Consider the following 21,578-nt stretch of genomic DNA (forward strand, 5'->3'; position numbering starts at 1 on the left):
ATCTGTTAAAGTAACATTCTATGGACGAATACATAAAACACTACTGGTTCCATAGTACTACCTTGCGGTACTACGAAACTGCCGCTTTTGGATGCAAAATCTCTGGTCTTAACCGCCGATAAACCGACGACGCCGATGCTGACGATTGACACCACACACGACAATGAATATTCTAATTCACCACCCTGTTGTATCCTTCAAATCCTTCGCGCAAGGAAAATTACCGGGCATTTGGAAGCATTCGTTAATGTTCCTGGTATTCTAGGACTACCGTGATATTTCCAGTTTGTCTGCCGCCTCCAAATTATTTAAAATAATCTTAAGTGATGCTTTAATTCGTTGCACTAAACATTGCATTCCTTCTAACCAACATAGATTCGTGACTGGCCCCTCCGTGACGGCTAACCCAAGCAGCACCATTTTAGCACTTCTAGTTGCATCAACGTATTTATGACCAAAATTAGTCATAAATCGGTTGCCACAACTACTTTGTAACAACTGTTTTTGTAGGGAACCTACTTGACTACACTTCTAATTGTGTTGCTGAAATGGTGCGCAATGTGCAAGTAGACGTGATATGTACTGATTTGATTCGATTTCCACCACGACCATTATTTTGATCTATTGTGGTGTGTCCTCTTTTAATTTATGCCATGTCGTATCAGTGAGCTATCAAAGTTTGATGAGCCACCTCAACTACTGTCGGCATTTATCCCAATCAGGTGATGCATTTCGTATGAAATTTATCACCTGATTAGGAGCAGCATTTCAAATATCGCAGGGCTGAGTCAGCCCCTTATCAAGATATCTACGTCGTTTATGATATAGTGCAACACAGTCGCACAACAAATGTTCGGAGCTTTCAATCTCATGATTACAAAAGCGACAGTTAGCTTCATTAAGTTTACCGACGAGTTTCAGGTGGTACTTACAAGGACAATAGGCCGTATGAATAAAAGAGTTAGAGCAAATGCTCCCATACGATTTAAACGGGAAAAGCAAAGCAAACTGTTTTATTCATACGGCATAATGTCCTGTTATCAAATGTTGGTGTATGTGCTCAAGTCGGATTTTGAAAGGTTTGATAGTTTTTGTGATTGAAGAGCATTTGGCTCTATAAAACGAATCAATCTAATGTGCCGCAAGGTAGTAACTTAGGACCATTTTTGTTCATTTTATTCTCTAACGATACTACCTCCTGCCATTGAATGAAGCTACTGGTTACTGGTTTATGCTGTCGATTTTAAAATCTACTTGACGATTCGTTGCATCGAGAATTGTCATCGCCTTCGACTTCTCTTCCATACAATTTATAAATTGTTACAAAGTGAATAACTTGACTATCAGCGTCTTTAGATGTGAGGTTATGACGTTCCACCGAATCAAGTAGTCAAGCCTATAGTTTTCGACAACAAATTGTGAAAAGGGTTGAGCATGTGAATGTCCTTGGTGTGATTTTCGATCTGAAACTGGCTTTCGATCGTTACCGATGATTTCAAAAGCGACTCGCCAGTTTGCAATAAATGCAAAGACCCACTGCACCTACACAACCACAAAACACTGTATTGTGCCTTAGTTCGGTATTTGCTCCTATGTAGGAATTTAACTGGTTTTCCTATGCAAAATTTTGAATTAAAGAGATTCTTTTCATGCGAATTTTGGAATGTATGCGGATTTTTTAAGTAAATTTATAAATCCATGTGGCTTTTACCTGTCCTTAGCACTTAGACGATTTTCACACGATTTTTTCAATTCACAAGATCTATTTTAAGCGAATTTAGGACTGAAAGCGAACTTTTATGCGAATACTGGAGTCTTCGTGAATTGCAGAATACTCGCGATTTGTTACATAAATTCTGAAATTCAGGGAGTTTTTATACGAATTTTCGAATTTACGTGTTTTTAGGCGAGTTTCGTGCCATTTGTTTTACACAAATTTTAAAAAATACGTGTTTGATTTTAGAAATTAGACGAGTTTTTGAATTTACGTGGTTTTTACAAGAATTTCGCAATTTACGCAGTTGTTTCACACAAACACTGAAATTTACACATTTTTTTTCACACGAAATTTAGAAGCTATGGATTTACGCACGGAAAAATCCGATTCCGATACCATAAATCATGAAATTGGGATTGCTATGAAATAAAAACTGACTGTCATATCACGCAATACAAAATAATGAATAATAATTTATGGTCTTGTGTTCTATTGTACCGTAAGAAATTCGTTATATCATGATTATTATTCATTGTATATTTCTATAAAATATAAGCATACATTCAAAACCACGAGTCATTTTGCCCATTTAAAAGATTGAATGTTTTTTCATGCGCGGATTGTTACGCGAGTTTTGGAATGTAAGTCTTTTGTTTGGCACAAATCTTAAAAATTTTACGCGAAGTTTGGATTTTTCGCTAGTTTTTTTTGCGAATTTCGGAGTTCTTCGAGGATGCAATTAGGACCATATATATTTACACTGGTTTTCAATGACACTTTTTGCATTACTCAGTGATGTTAGTAAACTAAGGCAGTCAAAACAAGCAAATTGCAACAAACGTGTGTGAAGTTTTTACCGATATATATTGGGGTCTGCCTGTTAGTTTCTGAAGATAATTGAAGGAGAATGCAGCGCTTTTCCAAGCATTTCGGGTGATATCTTCTAATGTTGTCTTCCAAAACCATATACGCTATTTGACAATAAATAATAAATTAGGTTTATATAGACAACATTCTTCGCATAACCCCACAAAAAGCAGTCTAAAGATGCTTTAATTACTGTTGTGTCGTTCCTCTGCACTCGTTCAGTTTGGAGATTACCATAGATTTTATGGTAATTAATTAGGCAAATTAGGCACGCATTTTTGAGAAGAAGACCGCATTAATTCCAATATTTACGTAAGTAAACCTTCCGATATTCATAAAAAGAATCAAATTTCACAAAAAAAAATTTGCGTGAATTTCACTCAAATTTCTAAACTTGCGTTAAAAGCCACAGTAATTCCTAAATTTGCATAAATAAATCGCTAAAGTTCTTTAACTCTTGTAAAAAACCTTTGTTATAGTACAACAAAAGTAAAACTTGAAAATTGCTACTTTGGGGCATCGCAATCCCTAGGGGGCTTTGGCGAGTGGTCGTGGGGTCGAATCTTAATAGGATCAGGCTATTCGATGTCAAGGTGACTTTAGCGTGGGATTATTTTCAGACCCCTCATTACCCTGCCTTCATGCTGAATTATATATTATCCCGATAAAGCCTCTGTTTTACAGTACAAAAGTCACTCTGGTAGTTAGTGGTACTGGTCAGAGGATAGAGCCATCTTGCAAGTTCTTGGTGCCGGTGGGGTTGTTTAAAATAACTGTTTTTGTCACACTGTCGTCCGGCATCCTTACGGCGTGTCCGGCCCACCATAGCCTACCGACTTTCACCAGATGTACGATGAGAATCTCTCCAACCAGTGAATGTAGCTCGTGATTTATACGCCTCCGCCACTCTCCGCTTTCAGTTTGTACTCCGAACAGGACTACGGCGCAAATGGCCTCCATGAGCAGCTTCAAGGCTTTAAGTCCATAATAAGAGCTACCGGTCTAATAAGGGTTTTGTACATTGTCTGAGTCGTACGGCAGCGTATGCTTCTTGATCGTAGCGTTTTGTGAAACATAAAGTAGGCTCGATTTCCCGCTTGAACGCTAAGGCTGTACGAGATCTCGCGAAACTTCGACTCCGGGGGGCTCCGTAGCCGCAACCCGCAAGGTTACCGAGTCTGCTTTGACAAGCGAGTGGTCGTGGGTTCGAATCTTAGTAGAATCAAGCTATTAGCATGGGTTTATTCTCAGGCCCCTCATTTACCCTTCCTACATGCTGAATTCTATATTTACCCTCTGAAGTTTCTTGATAGTGCAAATGTCGCTCTTATAGCTAAGTGTACTAGTCGGAGGTACGAATGAGTCCTCACCAGGGACGGCTATAACATTGGGTAGTACCGGCAGCGAGGAATAAGTGGGTAAAGTAGATCAAGCTTTGAAGGAAGTGTAAACCCCAATTCACACAAGCACGCATAAAATTTAATAAGCAATATCGCTCACTCAATAGCGATTATAGCAAAAAGAAATGAAGTCAACTATACTGGTCGCACGTCGACTTTACCGAAATTCAACGAAACCATACAAAATTTACCATACATTTAACTGCTGTTTAACAGTAATCTTCCATAAAATTTAAGGTAAATTTCGCACGATCCCGTTGAATTTCGGTAAACACGAAATTTGGCGAAATCTCACACAGCCTTATTGAATGCGCCATCGGATCTTCTTACTACCCGAATAAAAATGTATAGCGAAAAAACATTAAATTTCACTGTTACAAACATTAAAAACCTTCGAAAAACCACATTGAAACAGTGAAAATCTTTGTAAAAGTTACACGGAAGTTACCATGAATATCAGTGTTTTCACAGTAAATTTTAATGGAAACCGCCAATTTTACAGCGAATAAGGGGGTGATTAAGTGATGTAACACTAAATTTTTCGGCTTTTTCCCATACAAATAAAAACCAAAAACAGTAAAATTTGTGGTACATTCACTAGAAGTTTTACACTGTTTTACAACGAAGTTACAATGAAATTTAAGGTGAGTTCTGCATGTTTTTGAAAAGATATGACAATGAATTTGATAGGCTTCGAACTATTATGATTTTCGAGCTGCATTCATCGCTCATATTAGGAAAGTATTAGAGGTCAGTACACCTACATAAACAAATTCCGCTCTTTCCCAGTCACGCCCTATCTCAATCTGTTAGATCCTATCGACTCTTTGTTTCATTACTGTCTTCTATCGATCCCTCTGTCAATTGTAAAATCTACCGTTATAAAAACTTAATTATATGCCTGACACCTCATTCGATGTCTAGACGTAGAAAGAACGAGGTTGGTCTATTCCATAGGAACGGAGCCTTTCCCCGAACAACCGCGTTAAGAATCGCGGCTAATATGTTGACAGACGAACAAGTAAGTCGCAAGGGCCTGCAAAGTGTCGTCGTCCCGTCAGTGAAACGAATTAGATTAAACTTCTCAATCGATGGTTTCTACAGTGAACGGAGGAAGAGACACAATTTGTGTCTACAAATAACTCAACCTGCCTTCCCGAATAAAAATGTATAGCAAAAAAACATTAAATTTCACTGTTACAAACATTGAAAAACTTCGAAAAACCACATTGAAACAGTGAAAACCTTTGTAAAAGTTACACTGAAGTTACCATGAATACCGCTGTTTTCACAGTAAATTTTAATGGAAACCGCCAATTTTACAGCGAATAAGGGGGTGATTAAGTGATGTAACACTAAATTTTTCGACTTTTTCCCATACAAATAAAAACCAAAAACAGTAAAATTTGTGGTACATTCACTATAAGTTTTACATTGTTTTACAACGAAGTTACAATGAAATTTAAGGTGAGTTCTGCAAAAAAAATTGTAGGCTTTCGGATTATTAGGACAAAATAAAACCGGCTGATTAATTACGGTATTTCATGTTTTTGAAGATATGATGAATTTGATAGGCTTCGAACTATTATGATTTTCGAGCCGCATTCATCGCTCATATTAGGAAAGTATTAGAGGTCAGTACACCTACTTAAACAAATTCCGCTTTTTCCCATTTACGCCTTATCTCTATCTGTTAGATCCTATCGACTCTTTATTTCATTACTGTCTTCTATCGTTCCCTCTGTCAATTGTAAACACCCTTATTCTTTTTTTCGTTCGAACATTCATTCGAAAGTTAAACCGATTCGTATTCTTGTTTTCGTTCGAATCAATTCGAACGTTCGAACGCCCCCTTCCTTTTGCTCATACGAATATGAGAATAGTGCTTCCCGATTCGTTCGAAGCAAACTATTCGTACGAATGCAGGATCCGGCTGTAAACAAGAATAAAGGTGAACATCTACCGTTATAAAAACTTAATTATATGCCTGACACCTTATTCGATGTCAAGACGTACACAACGAGGTTGGTCTATTCCATAGGAACGGATTCTTTCCCCGAACACCCGCGTTAAGAATCGCGGCTAATATGTTGACAGACGAACAAGTAAGTCGCAAGCGCCTGCATAGTGTCGTCGTCCCGTCAGTAAAACGAATTAGATTAAACTTCTGGCTCGTCGGTTTCTACAGTAGACGGAGGAAGAGACACAATTTGTGTGTACAAATAACTCAACCTGCCAAGGATTGGACCTTAGATAGATTATTTCCTGCTTCGAAACAATTTGCATTGTTGCCGAATTATATGAAAAAATTTCCAAGAACGGTACAGTAAAGTTACAGCATAAAGTGTTGTAAACAGTAAAATTCATTGTAATCGTAAAGTTTTTACATTAATATGAAAAATTTTCTAAGAACGGTACAGTGAAGTTACAGCATAATGTGTTGTAAACATTAAAATTCATAGTAACCGTAATGTTTTTACATTAATATTCGTTATGCATTTCTACCCGGGTTTGGATTGGACCTTAGATAGAGATTATTTCCTGCTTCGAAACAATTTGCATTGTTGCCGAATTATATGAAAAATTTTCCAAGAACGGTACAGTAAAGTTACAGCATAAAGTATGTAAACAGTAAAATTCATTGTAATCGAAAAGTTTTTACATTAATATGAAAATTTTTCCAAGAACGGTACAGTGAAGTTACAGTATAAAGTGTTGTAAACAGTAAAATTCATAGTAACCGTAATGTATTTACAGTACTATTCGTTATGCATTTCTATGCGGGTAGTGTTCTCACATCTATCACTTCTAGTTCCTCGCCGTCAACCGTTGCTGTCCGTGGAGGCGCGCGTTTGGTTACTTTGAGCCCCTACCTTTTATGCATTCGGTCTTCGACGCATTTATTTTTAGCCCAATCCTCCTAGACTCCATTTTCAGTCGTAGATTACCTCTGCCATTGAAAAGTTCCTGGCTATGACACCAAAGTCATCTGCAATGCATGGGAATTATGGCTACCCGAATAAAAATGTATAGCGAAAAAACACTGAATTTCACTGTTACAAAACATCGAATAACCACATACTGTGCAACAAACTGTGAAAAGCTCTGTAAATTACATTGAAGTTACCATAAATATTGATGTTTTCCTAATAAACTTTAATGTAAACCGCCGATTTTACAACGAATAAGGGGGTGATTAAGTGCTGTTACAGTAAATTTTTCGACTTTTTCCCATACATACAAATCCCAAAAACAGTTAACTTTATGGTACATTCACTGTAATATAGAAAATTCAAAAACTGTTACAGTGAATTTACACCATAAAGTGTTGTAAACAGTATTCATAGTAATTCATAGTAATCGTAATGTTTTTACATTAATATGCATTTGCATTTCTACCCGGGTACTCTTGGTGAAAATCGTGCCTCTCGTTTTGATGCCCGCTCGTCGGATCACCCCCTCTAGACCGATATTGAACAGCATTCCGGAGAAGCCGTCACATTGCCCCAACCCTCGCCGCATCCCGAAGGGAGATGCGCACGAAAAACATCAGCTCTGATCAGTCGCGTCAGCGTATCCAAAAAACCGTGTTTGCGCATTATGTTTTATAGCTGGTCTCGATCGACTGTATCGTACGCTGCTTTGAAATCAATAAAGATGTGATGCATGGTCACGTTATAGTCTCGACATTTCTGCATCTGTCGGGTGGTAAAAATGTGCTTTATTTAGAAATATTGTGGAATTTACGTAATAAGACCATTGCAAAGCATATTTAAAGTTTTTGTCACCCCCCCCCCCCCCCCCCCTTGGAGTCTCCGAGTTGAATTAACGCTTCTAGCACGAAACAGAAATGGAAATTTGAACAATGGAATTTCCGAAAATCGTCCAAAAAAATTTTCCTTCGTTTTTGTCTTTTTTCGTATATTTTTGCATAGAAAATAATTTTTCGCCCCCCCCCCCTCCTTCAGTGACCGAACACCGGAAGGACAAAAACTTTATAAAATATTTGTAATGGCCTAATTACTTCAATAATTCTACTTAGCTGAGACGGTGCAGACAAATGAATCAAACTTGAGTCGAAGCGGTTGTGCCATGCCTGATACGAAGTTTAAACAGACGTTTGACATAACGCCGTTTGGCCTAAAAACATTGTCAAAATGATCGGCTATACACAGCACATATTTCTGATATTCCTCGGGATAAACTGGCTGTTCGAAGATTCCAGGATGTTACCAGGGTGATTTTATGTGGATATTTTTCCAAAAATTTAAAGGCTCCTTTGCTGTTCATTGAACCTGGTGTAAAATCAACAATAAATATTTCATCAAAAATGTTTTGACGTCAAAAAACACTGCAAAAATGCACCATACTGGTTCCAACAAGATTCTGCACCGTCTCACCAAGCAAAAACTTGGTATGAGGACAATTTTCCGGATTCTATTTCTACAAAACAGGCCTGCCTCTTCGCCTGATTTGAATCCTGGTATCATAATGGAATCGTGTAATGGTATAGAGGCGTCTTTAAAGGCAATTGCGTCTCTTGTGCTTTAAGCTATCTTTTGTTTATTCTTGTTGATAAGTGGGCATATCACTACTATGCCCTGTATCATAGGACTGGTCAAAGGAATCGCATTGGAACTGATAAAAATGCGTTGAAAAATCTTTAAAATGTAGTCTGAAATATGGATCTGATTCTTTTTAGATTAGTTATATCCTACAGCAATAATGCGCATTGGGCTAAAGTATCAAATAAGGCCAGGCGAGGTGTATGGTAGTTTCTCTTCTTATCTCACATTGAAATATTTCACACCCAACCAGTTTCAATCCTAAAGGCAGTCAAATAAGCGCTCCTCCGTAAGCGATCAGTCAATTGAAAGGCGGATTAAGAAACCATTATGCTTTACATATCATAATATAGTGTGAAAAACGACGAATGTTGCTTTTATCCTATTGAGTGAAGTAAACATACAATTTAGATATAGATAAATCACATTCTCTTTCTTTCGGGAAAATTCCAAACCGTTCTCTGAAGACAAAGACATCATCACTAATTCTAATGCCGGCCTCGTTCTTTGTTCGGAAACATTTTAAACGCTGCCACGTCAACCACCGAGCCAGCCGCCGTGTCGTTCCGAAGTAGAAAGTTCACTTTCGGTTCATGAATTATCTACCAGAAAGTATCATTATCTTTCTTCGTATCACAGCCACGGTTTCATGCCTATATTCAATATCAGCACCTGTCTGCCAAGCCCAACGTCGCGCGTCGTCAACCTCAGGCAAAGCAAGGCGTGTGCCGAATGCGTAAATCATTGCGATTGCATGCGAAATGAATAAATTATACGCGAAATATTACAACACCGCCACGAGCGCGAATAACACCTTCCAAAGCACTGCCTGCCTGCCTACCTGCCACATCGCAATTACCCGACCCGACGCTGCTGGCTGGTGCTGGTGTTGGGCCCATGTTCGTTCATGGTATCTGTACATATCTCAGCTCGCCAACTGATGTAAGTAAACAATTGTAATTTCCAAACTGCAGGTGCCTGGATGTGGTAAAATTTCAAAAGCTAATCAACTGAGGCAACCGGCGAAGCCGGCAGTTGCCGAAGGATCAGGTCTCTTTCCCGCGACTGGTGCGGCTGATGGTGCGGCGGCAAACAGTTCAACTGTTTATTCAAATATTTACGGCAGGAATTATTATTTAACTCGTTTACACAACTCAGCGACAGCGATGAAACTCATTAACAAGCGCTGGATTGTGCGAAATATACAAAAACGTATCACAGCTTCTAGGTCGGAGCCGATTTTTCATGCCTGGCATCTTTTTATCAGCGATTCGGTTCAAAGAGTCGAAAAGCCGTAACCCGCAACATCCTTTCACTCGGAAGAAGCAGTGAGAAAGTGAAAAAAAGTCAGTTGAAAAGTTCATGCCCCTGCACGTAGCTTATCTTCACAAATACCAAACCACAATTCACATTCTGTTGAAAATTACAAAAAGAACCACGGTCGACATAGAATGCGGGCTAGGAAAAAAAACGTGACATCGACGTAACAAGGAGGCGTATGATTTACTAATTTTTCTTTCCCTTTTTCTCCGTTTTTCTCTTTCTAGTGTGCCGTGCCAAGGCATGTTGGGGCCCACCGCCAATGGTCGTTTAATGGGACCTGCTGGCATCGGTTCGTCCGCAACGACCGCTACAGTCTCACAGCATCGGAACCTATGGCCACCGGCAGCGAGCCGCTCCTTCGAGTTTCAGCCCAATGGCGAAGGTAAGTGTCAAATGTCGTGCAAGCGTTACGCGTTACGCTCGGTAACGTTCGGCCTGGCTTTGCCTTTGCCCGTTGAAGTGTGAATTTTCACACCTTCGCAGGCTGGCGGCACACACTAGGCTAGGGCTGTGAAAATTCCATCGGAAGAGAAGAAGTGTTCTTCGTTTGCCTTGAAGCACTTGAAAATTGTTTAACATAAGCCTCCTTAGCTAAATCCGATGCCAGACCAGACCAGACCAGCCATACACGCGCAGTTCGGAGAGTATTTTTGAACGACTTTTATGGTACTTACTTTAAAAAAGCATTTATCATTCTTCCATTCGGTTTCCTCGGTTTCGCATCTGCTCGTTAGGTCGTTACTGTGCTTCTCTCCGGCTCTTCATTACGAGGCTAGGAGCCTCGCCAAAGTGTAATCTTGAAAATGGATTTCCGATTCCTCAATTTTCAGGCATTCAATAAAATCGCTTTTTAAAAAATCATCCGTCTGATTACACACCGGTCTGACACGTTGAATGACGTTTATTACCTTTTGCTTTCTTCCCTCTCGACGTGTCTGGAGGATAATGGATCTGCTGCCGTCGGATTTCGTTAGCGACTATCCGAACGGCTGATTCTGTCTGGTTGCTTTCCGGAAGACCTAGAGTAAGTCTCCTCCCCAGCCCGGCACTAACTGAGTTTCGTTCTCTCACTGGCTCTGAAGTAGCATGATAATCATCTCTCGACAGTGACCAGCAGATTTCCATTCAATAAGGCAAATTTGTGCGTCTCAAACCTTGTACTGCCTCTTTTGCTGATGAAGCAACCATCAGTGTCATTACCATTAGTACTTCAGGGCCTCATGGATAGCCATTGGGCACAGCCTGACAAGGCTTTCGGACTTGTATTAAAATTAGGTTTTTGTTTTACCACTCTCTTCCCGTTGTGCTCACAGCAAGCCTAGCAACAAACTCCAAACCATCGACTGTGTTTCTTAATCGAAGCAAACGAAGACCTTGGTCATTTGGATATCCAATCTTCACCAGAAACGCATATTTCTCATTCCATCCGGACACAAAAGAATCCTGGTCATAAATCAACTTGCTAAAAGATATTAGAGCGAGAGAAAAGGCCATTCTTCTTGATTATATTCCAGCTGTGAAAATTGATTACCACTCTTTCAGGAACCGTGTAGCATTCAACTGCTGCGGCTATCCAATGCGGACCAACGTAACAACCCGGATGGATACTGAAGATGCCCGGGGGCGCTGAAAACATTACCCATAACATTTTACACCCCGGGAAATGATTTTCGCTCTAATGATGTTCCTAGAGTTTGTGACATTCGATAGTGCGCGAGCGACAAATGATCGGCATCATCAGCGACCCTTTATCAATAACAGCGTTCCGACCACCCGGACCCGAAACAGACGGGCCGGACAGGCGGTCGGATGGACGGACGGCTTGGTCTCAAAGTGTCACCGCTGGCTGTTTACTGGTGTGTGAACATGTACGGACGAACGGACGACCGGCTATCGATTGCCGATTGCCGACGACCGGGGGAGGTCAATGCTGAATGACATTTCATAAGCAACTAGCATCATCGAATGGGATTTTAATCGAGTAAGCTTGCCGGCCGTTCCTGCGGCCCGGCTGTGCTAAACAATTTAATTTTTTTATTTGTTCAAACTAGAGAATATTTTATATGAAGTTAATGGTTCGTTTTATTTTCTTGGCAGAAAATAGGCTATAATTTGATGAATAGCAAATTAAATTTCTGGTCCAATTTGAAATCCATTAATATCTGGGAATAACTAAATTTATTGATATATTCCACTTCTATTGAAAATGTCAGAATCATCCTGTTGTATTATATTTTTTCATTTCTACTGATACACACACACTCATGCATACACTAATCATTTGAAGCTGTAATCTTGAATGGAAAGCTTTATTTTAATTATCAATAACAAAGGACATTTGTTATCCAACATAATGGCTGAATAATTAAGCTAGTTCGATCGTTACTGAATCTACCTGCGAATACAGGCTTCATACTTTTTCAACGACCGATAGCTTCCGCATGAGTTTCAATCACCTAAACAGAAATATTTCCTGTCAAAGTTTAGGTGTATCGTTCCATTCATTAAATGTTCATGTAAAATGTCAAACAAAAGATGAAAGCCTTCGTTGCTATTACACAAAAATCACAGTGAATATTCGTGCTTTTAGGCCTGATATAGTAAAAGCATATCTGGCATCTCTAACATTCCTACTTCTATGCTGGCAAATTTCATTTCTAATGTTCAGTTTATTCCATGAAACGTGGCATTTGACGAAAGTTTTGGGCTATTACAATATGTGATATCGAGAAAAACGCAAAATTTTTGGAAGTCAACATAAATAAATATTTGAAAATATCATGCCTTATCAAAACACACCGTTGTGACTGATCCACTAACCAATCCAACTAAGCTATCTTAGCTTCATTACGTAGAAATGTGGACAAATTTAACCTAATATTGATCCGTTGAGAGGCCCCGGATGGTCCAGTTCGTTCACCATCGCACACCAGAGTAAAGCAAACAAGCAGGGAAGCGGTCTGAAAAAACAAAACAACCCTTTTCAGGACTTTCATTTAAAACATCTAATGGCTTAGATTGGTTTGTAGATTCATCAAGTGCACTTCTCTAACTGATTGTCTCTATATAAGATCCATAGTATTAAATAGCGAATTACACCCACATTCGTAGTCCTACGTCAAGCTCGCAAACGACATTCATGTCCGTAAAGAGCCACCGCGAGGATTAGTGTTCTGTAGAGCGTCAGTTTTGTGCGAATTTGGAAACTACGGAACTTTAGATGGCTACGTAATTCGCAAAAAGCGTGCGGTCGCAGATGCAATTCGTCGTTTTACGTCGTTTTATATTGTTCCTCATCCAGCACCACCTCCACCTCCAGCTCCACCTCCACCTCCAGCTCCACCTCCTCACCATTTGGAATCCCACGTTTCCTGTCAGCAACCATGTACTTCGTTTTGGCGGTGCTAATGGAGCGTTTCAAGCTCGCTGATTTCCATTTAAATGGCCTAAAGGCCTCTTGCACTGCTCTACGGTTGATTCGAATGATATCGACGTCATTCGTAAAACTAAGAAGCATGTGAGATTTCGTAATGAGAGTCCGTTGCACCTTCCAGGGCAACGTTGAATAACGAGTTAAAGAATACATCCCCTTCACTTTGCTTCGGTCCATTTAATTTTACGAAAGCGGCTGAGGTCTCACCCGTTGTTCTGATGCATGATTTGGGCCCATCTAGCGTCGCACGTAATTAGTTTCATCGGAAAACCATGTTCTAGCATTATCTGCCACAACTCATTTCGTCTGACTGAATCGTACGGCGCCTTGAAGTCCACAAACAGATGCTGTGTCTGCAAGTTATACTCCTCGGACTTATCTAGTAACTTACGCAGGATATCACGCATTGCTACTGTGCGAAAAGTAATTCTATTTCTTAAATACTGTAAGATATGATACAAATTCGTTGTTTAGCTTTCCTTTCTTCCGTGCCACCGTAAGAGCACCACAATACGAATATTGACGGACAATTTTGTAAGAGTAATACGTGTTTCTGTTTTGTCCATCAATATTCGTTTCGTTGTTTAGATTTACAAATTTTAATTTTTTTTTTTTGAAACGATGGTTTTTTTACAATTGATGGATGAAATTTTCTTTTTTTTAATAGGGGGTAATAGGTAGCTACGCTTAACAAGTTATCGTTGTGACTCCTATCTTTTGTCCAATGCTGGAAGGTGCATGGGTCGAACCAAGTTATAATCAGAGATTATAACCAGATTTGAACCCATAACACCTGCCAGGGCCTGTGGCTCGCTGGTACCCGTGTACCTTTGAACCATAGAGGCGCTGGACAAAAGAAGACGTCGCAACCCCCCTTATTAATGCAGCGACCTATCTGGTTTTCGGGCTATTTTTAGACACACAGATTGTGCCTCTTTCTCCGTCAACTGTAGAAACCACCGACCGAGAAGTTTTGATCTAAGTTGTTTTTACTTTCATGACGACGACACTATGCAGGCCCTTACGACTTGCAAGGCACTGCGTGTGACGTTGTTCGTCCGTAAGCGTGTTAGTCCGCGTTTCTCAGCGCGGGTCTTCGGAGAGAGGCTCCGTTCCTATGAAATTGATCAAACCAAAAATTTCATTACTTTCCCCTACCGTCCCTCCATCAATTGTAAAAAATCATCGTTTCAAAAAAAATATTAATGTTAATGCCTGACCGCAGGAATTTGCTTCGATATAACGTAACGAAAATAACAGTAAAGTTGCTGTATATCGAGTATTACTATATATGGTTTAATGCGCATATGCTGTACAACTACGCAAACTGCTGAAAATTTATTATATATTCTTTCGCATATTTTGTTATAGTCGCTGTAAATCATATCGATCAGGATGATCGGACAGCAAACTTCATTTTTTTCTGCTCACGACTATATCTTTACAAATTATTAAAACTGTCTGGGTGATTTCGTTTTGTAGGCAGCAAGCTTCATGCTTTATCTATCTATATATATAAAAGTGAGCGTGAGTATGTTCCACCATAACTCCAGAACGCCTTGACCGATCTCCACCAAACTTGGCACACTTATTCCTTGATATAAGGAAATCAGCACTGAGGGGTTGATAGGAGGGGGGGGGGGGGTGATCGTAACAGGGGAGGGAGGGGCATGACTCCCGAAATGCCTGGACGGTTCTTCACCAAACTTGGCACACATATTCCTTGATATAATGGAATCAGCACTGACGGGTTCATCAGAGGGGGGGGAGGGAGATGTTCGTAACAGGGAGAGGAAGGTCATAACTCCGAATTGCCTGGACAGTTCTTCATCAAATTTGACACACATGTTCCTTGACAGAAGGGAATCAGAACTGAAGGGGTTGACAACGGGGAAGGGGGTTCATAACAGGGGGGGTCGTAACAGGGGGAGGAGGTTCTAACTCCGAGACGCCTAAGGCGGGGCCTAAGAAGGGGCTAAGTAAAAGGGGATACGTTTTTCTTGCATTTAAACCGATTGCAGTTGTGCAAATAACTTTGAGAAAAGTGGAGGTTCCACCGAAGAGGAATATGGTTAAATAGATCTTTGTTTAGTTTCCATTATAGTGATTTTCATAAAGCATACTAATGCATAATTAGCTACGTGACAGAAGAAGGAGCTGACTGGGAAAAAATCGACAAGTAGGGTGACGAAGAACGTGAGTATGAATAGATGTTTCGCCATAGCTCTGGAACTTCTGGACTGTTCTTCATTAAACGTCGTTTGTCAAACACATTTTGGCATAAAAGAATCAGAGCAGGGGGGTTGACAAAAGAGGGAGATGATCTCTTACAAGGGGAAAGAAAGGTTCAAATGGATAAAGGGGCGCGTTTCTCTTGCAATTGGAATGATAGCAGTTGTACAAGTTGCTGGATTTCTGAAATGGGGGGTAGGGTAGCCATTAACAAAGGGTAGGTTCAAAAACGGTTTTTTGTCGATTTATAGGGATGACCGGGAAGAATTCAGATTTAAAAGTGGCTGGGGACAAAATGAGGGAAACTGACAAAGAGAGTAGACACATTAAAATCAAGAAAGGGTTTTGTTTTTTGCATTATGAGAATTTTTGTTACAATAACAGATGTACAAGTGACTGAGAGGCAAAGAGGCCCCTAGTAAGACCGGGTAATCAGCTAGTTGCTTTATACGATTATGGCTATTGTCATTAAGCAGCGAAAAAAAGCATAATCGGTTTTATTGCTGCTTTCAGCAGAGCGTAATACACCTACTTGAGCTTATGGTCTGGCTCTTAAAGAGGTTAACCTTCTGAAGAGTGGTCGGAAGGAAGTTTTATAGCGGTCATCAGAAGGTTCTAATAGAGCCCATAGTTTTACTAGCGGTTTTATGAAATTGGTCATGAAAACCATTAGAGGAACGTAATAAAACTAAAATTGCTGCTTGGGATTTGGGAACGCAATCGACGGCAGTGGTTTAGATTTCCTCAGAACTGCTTTTGATGTTATTTTCTCGTGATGAAGACGCCCCTATTGATCAATTCATTCGTACCTTGAACTACTTGATCGCTAATTATGTTCCCATACGCCGATTCGCTCGCAAGTCTCCATTTTAAAGATCGTCCTGCCAAACCACCAAGCGGCAATCGTGCCTGTAATGATCTTTGCGCTTCTATATAAACAGTATACTCTACGTATCACGTATACAAGGAAACCTGCGCAGAAATGCGAAGAAATTCTGGCCATTTATCAACCCTAAGAAAAACGAAAATGGCCTGCCTAAAGATCTGTTTATGGACGATTGTAAAACCAACGCTGAGCGCGATAAATGCAACCTCTTTACAACACACGCCAATCAGGCTTTTAATCATTTTCCTGCTTGCGTTGCCTCAGCTGTTAGAAACACTCCTAATCCTAATCCTAATTCTGTCAGCGCAACATGAATAAAGGAGTGCAGATTGATGCAGTGTACATGGACCTGAAAGCAGCGCTTGATCGAGTGGATCACGGTTTCCTCCTTGCAAAGCTTGAGAAGCTAGGAGTTTGTGTACACGTTCTGTAAGTGGTTACAATTGTACCTAACACACCATAGGCTGAGTGTGAAGAGCGCGTCCGAATTTTTCGTTTGCAACTGGCGTACCACAGGGGATCAACCTTGGACCACTGTTCTTTACTCTATTTGTAAATTAACCATCAGCTCTCCTGCCACCTGGCTGGCAATTAAAGTGGATTCCGACGGCATTGAATTGCAACGCCTAGAGACAAATTTAGGGATTGGTGCTCAAGTAACATGCTTATCGTCAGTATCTCAAGGTGGTTCACCATCTCCTTTCACCATAAAAATTAGTCTACAGCTTTTAGCTACAACATGGCGGGACATTTGTTACAACACGTCTATCATATTTGTGATCTTAGTGTCGTCCTGGATAGCGCGCTAATATTGTCATAGTTATAGCATTTATTGTTAGAATATTCAACTCAAGTTATGTAGAATATGTGCGGTTCGTTTGATCGAGATTGAATTATATTTCTAAATATAACTATATATCTTAAGTTAGAGGTACATTGTGTCTCTTGAGGAAATAGAGCATTAAATTTGCCTTCATAGCCAACGGGGCATCGGATATAATGCGGATGGTACTTCAAATGTTTGATGTTTCAATTTCGAGCTGCTTCCACATTACGATCAGTAATTTAAATTACTGTAATACCTGCAGTACCTCTCTTTAAACACTGCAAACTGGCCCGGTCCGTTGTTCCCAAAATGGGTGGACACGAAACGGTTGCACAATTAGCTCTGCCCTAGCTACCAGAGAGGAAACGGAACGAAAGCCGGCGACACCTCCTCACCACGCACCGTACACAGAAGTAACCGTACGCCGCGCCGCCCAGTTTCGAACAGCTTGCCACAATCGAAAAACTACCCGCATGTGGATCCTGCTCGGCAGACTGATAACGAAGCAATTTCCTGTTTCAATTAAAGTGCGCCATTTGCACCAGCACGCCTGATGGCGTCCGAAAATTAAACTGAACCCTTTTGCCAACCAACTCTGGCCGACTCTTTACGTATGGCAGTCCGTATCTGCTGCTTATAAATGCGACAAACTCGTTCCGAAAACTGTATTATCGGACAGCGGCCAGCGGGTACCACCAATCATCGTTTGAATTATTAAAAACAGAAAAAACGATAGCATTAATGTAGTTACATTAATCATATTATCATTCCCGGTGGTGTTTAGCCATGTGGCCCTGCTCGACGAAAGTGGGCATCCCAGGCATCACCGGGGTACCACCGCCGGTGCCTGTGCCTGGGCAGTGCAGTTTCCCGATGCACATACGCACCGTGTTCAACATCATTAAACCTGCCGATGAGTGCAACATCATAAACGCACTTTTTGGATACACTCCACTCGGCAAGCCCACCCTGCGGCAACGCACAGTGCGGTACCAATCGAGTTAATAATCTGCGCGCATGGTGAGTTCCAGTCCGGCTGGTTGGGCCGCCAGTATATTTAGAGCTGTTCGCGAATCGACTACAACCTCTAATTACTTCGGCGGCCGTTTCGGTTCCAGCGCGCCACTACGCGCTACTCCACTGTGTGTACAACCAAGTCGTGACCGGAATCTCCTACGTCTCTGCTGCTAGATTGGCTTCCTGTGTATATTATCCTGACCGCTCGCTCGCTCTGCACCTCCTCCGTCATCCGTCTTTTTAGCGTGGCCTATCGGTCGGTTGGATTTCCTCCGCTGCAAGCAACGCGCAGAAATTGAGTTGTACATTATCGGTAATTGCGAAAGTCATTAGCCGAGGCATTGAATCGATTTTTACAAGAATTACCTAATGGAAGCGCTAAATGGTAACAGCGTGTTCCGTCCGCTGGAAAACAACAGCGTGGCTGTACTTTTGTGGCAGGTTCCGCTGGAAATAGAACCCCGGAGCTGCGTTATCGTACGTAGAACAAAAAAGTTTAACAAATGATTGTTCCTCACAAGTACAAGGTGTTGCATTCCAGAGTAGAAATAAAACGGGAATTTTCTTTTATAGATTGCCATTCTAATTTGCATAGGGTTCTGTACTTTCGTTCGATAATGAGTGAGGCTTGTTAAGATATTTTCTGTAAAACTCGAGAAAGTGGTAGCTACGGTACATTGCCCGGAATTCCTGAAGCGCGGTGAAAGAGCGGTTGTGGTCGTTTAGCTTCCTGGACTCATCAATCATGGTATTATCATCGTCCGGATCCGAAGCACACGCAGAGCCTTCTGCATGGGGCATAAATTTCAAGAAATTAGCTCCATCGTTAAGCAACAGACAGACGGAGAGAGTTCGCACTATCCGTGCGGTGAGTCACTGTGGATGCAGTAAAATTTAAAGACAAGTATTTGCACATCTCTAAAGATTGCTTTCACCCGATGGTAAAACCGACAGTCAGGTGAATATTCAATTGAACAGAATATTGGTGTTCAACAGGCGGAAAAGGTTTCCTCTTCAAAGTACTCGATAGACGGTCAGCAGTGGTCAGTAACCCGTCTCCGGTCAATCGAGTAAACAAACGAGAAAAAATTAATGAAATCTATGATTGATCACGTAGTAATTCAAATTTAATTTTTCTTAAGAACGTACTTATGTTCGACTCGGGTTTTTTTCCCCAACGGTTCGGCTTGCTTCCGGCAAGTCATGCCTCACTGAAGACCGGTAGTGCCACCATCATCAGGGGTGACCCGGTGCGCCGGGATTGATGCCACATCATTTGGACGAGTAATCACCTTCGGCATGGTCTCCGGCACGTAGCGAGCGATAACGACTTCTCTGCCTCTCGAACTGCCGCTGCCGCTGCGATGCGATGCGATGTGATGCAAGATTTGGGTAAAATCCTGGCGCGGGGAAGGTCGGAGTCAAGTCTATCAACAGCGAGCAAAAGGGCAGCGGGGAAATGAATTTATTTCTTTTAGCCTCCGGGGGCGACTCTCCGCCGACTGTGATCGCCCAAGGATGGACATCAAAAGATGGCCAACAGACGGTTTCGTCGTAAAAAAGGACAGCATTTTGCACCGACCAGCCAGCCGAGCCCGTGCAATCCTTCGTCTCATAGAGCAGAACCGAGTGGCGTAAAACTACATCTTCTCAAACCTATTTCAACCAAAGCATAATCCTAGTTTCTAACTTTCAATTCAAAGTTTTCATTTCCGAATGATATAATTGAATCAATACTATATTAGATTGCCTTTACAATAGGCTGCTTTACTCGGTAATCCCCCGACGGGATGGTGTGCATAACGGACCAAGCTTCGCTGATTACGCTCCATACTTTGACGAGGAAAGGGTCATCCTTTTCAGAGAAATCTTTCGCACTTGGTTGCGCGTTAAATGTCCTCTTAAAGAGTATAGCTTGGATCGCATGACAGCAGCGCAGCATAGCAGCACAGAATTGTGATACGATAATTCAACTTCTTTTGTGGTTTCCGGTTCGGCCCGACCGAACCAGAGGAAATTTTGATGTGTGTGCATTTTTCTTCCTGTTCGAGGAAATTTATTATCCTACCGCTGCTCGCCGCCCGAAGAGCGCATGTAAGAAAAATTCATTTCCGCCCAAGAAAAATGACCTTTAATCCCTCGTCCCGTTGTCGGTTTGTTTCATTGATTATTTGACAGCTCCGGGAGTGTTCGCTTTTATCGTTCCACTCACTCACACAGTGTGTCCTCTTGTTCCGGGCGAGGTTCCCCTCGCTTTCTTCGCTCGGCCGGGGAAAGCGCGAATGGTGTGGTTTGGTTTGAGCCGTGAAAAAAAACTGACTCAGCAATATACGGTATTGATTCCTGCTATCGGAGCTTCTGGGTGTAATCAATTTACAAAGAGGTTCCGGTCTGGCATTGATATTGCTTTGTTTCGTAGAATATGCTTGCAGCGAATAGTTATGTGTGTGTATGTTCTGTGAAAATAGCTCTCTAATGAACGTGAAATTGGATGATCATTAGGTTCCATCATTGTGAATCAGAAAGTTATTGAAACTAGTTCGAAACCAAATTCATTGGAGATCTGGTCAGTTGATTCTTGATTTTAGGGGAAACACCCACAGGAACTAACAATAATTACAGAATTTTTCATCTATTGATTGGAGCTGTATGTTATGCGTAAGAAAGACGGTCTTTGTACGGCAAAAAAGTTTCGAATACTCGTTGATACTTCGATTCCCACAGGACGTCAGCTTATTTTACCGAAAACTTGAACCATAACGACTTTATGCTGGTCCAGCAAAAAAAAACTCTCACTCGGTTTGTTTACACTTTGCAGTTACCCCCTTTTGAAAAGCTGGGGCCGTATTTAGCTTCTATCTCTTGCGAAATGTGTAAGCTACTGACTTGGTTCTTAGACGAGTAAAATTATGAAATAAACATAATTGAATTATACAAAAAAAAATTGTGGTCCCACATTACTCCCTCGTGGAACAGCAGATAACAGCTGTGTATTTCAATGATGCCGAATTTGACAAATTAAATGTAACAGCTTTAATAAAAGATGAAATGTTGTTCCTTATTATGAGCTTTTCTCTATATTCTGCTGCAAAATCTTATTTATGCACCTTAAACATTCAGAAATACTTCCTTTCTAACGACTTCTTTTAACTCTGTTAAAAGAACACGACGGCATGAGCATCTCTTTCGGACTCTCGCTCTTATTTGTTCATGCAATAGGACGAGTTTTTGCTACTGTATATTTGGCTGACAGCCCCGGTCGCCATTGCAAAACCGAGCAAAAGCAATGCAAAATCTGTACATCCTTACAAC

General features: G+C 41.0%; 1 protein-coding gene across 3 annotated transcripts in view; it reads left to right on the plus strand.

Moving 5' to 3' along the window:
- Nucleotides 1-21,578, plus strand: part of LOC128743715 (protein winged eye) — a 193,628-nt gene that overhangs the window by 69,863 nt on the left and 102,187 nt on the right. For all 3 annotated transcript variants that reach the window (XM_053840340.1, XM_053840342.1, XM_053840341.1), the window contains exon 3: nt 10,097-10,254. In XM_053840340.1, coding sequence (XP_053696315.1) covers nt 10,113-10,254 — 142 coding nt within the window. In that variant the 5' untranslated portion in view covers nt 10,097-10,112. The remainder of the gene's footprint in view (nt 1-10,096; nt 10,255-21,578) is intronic.

This window comes from Sabethes cyaneus, chromosome 3 (assembly GCF_943734655.1).
Source record: "Sabethes cyaneus chromosome 3, idSabCyanKW18_F2, whole genome shotgun sequence".
Taxonomy (NCBI): domain Eukaryota; kingdom Metazoa; phylum Arthropoda; class Insecta; order Diptera; family Culicidae; genus Sabethes; species Sabethes cyaneus.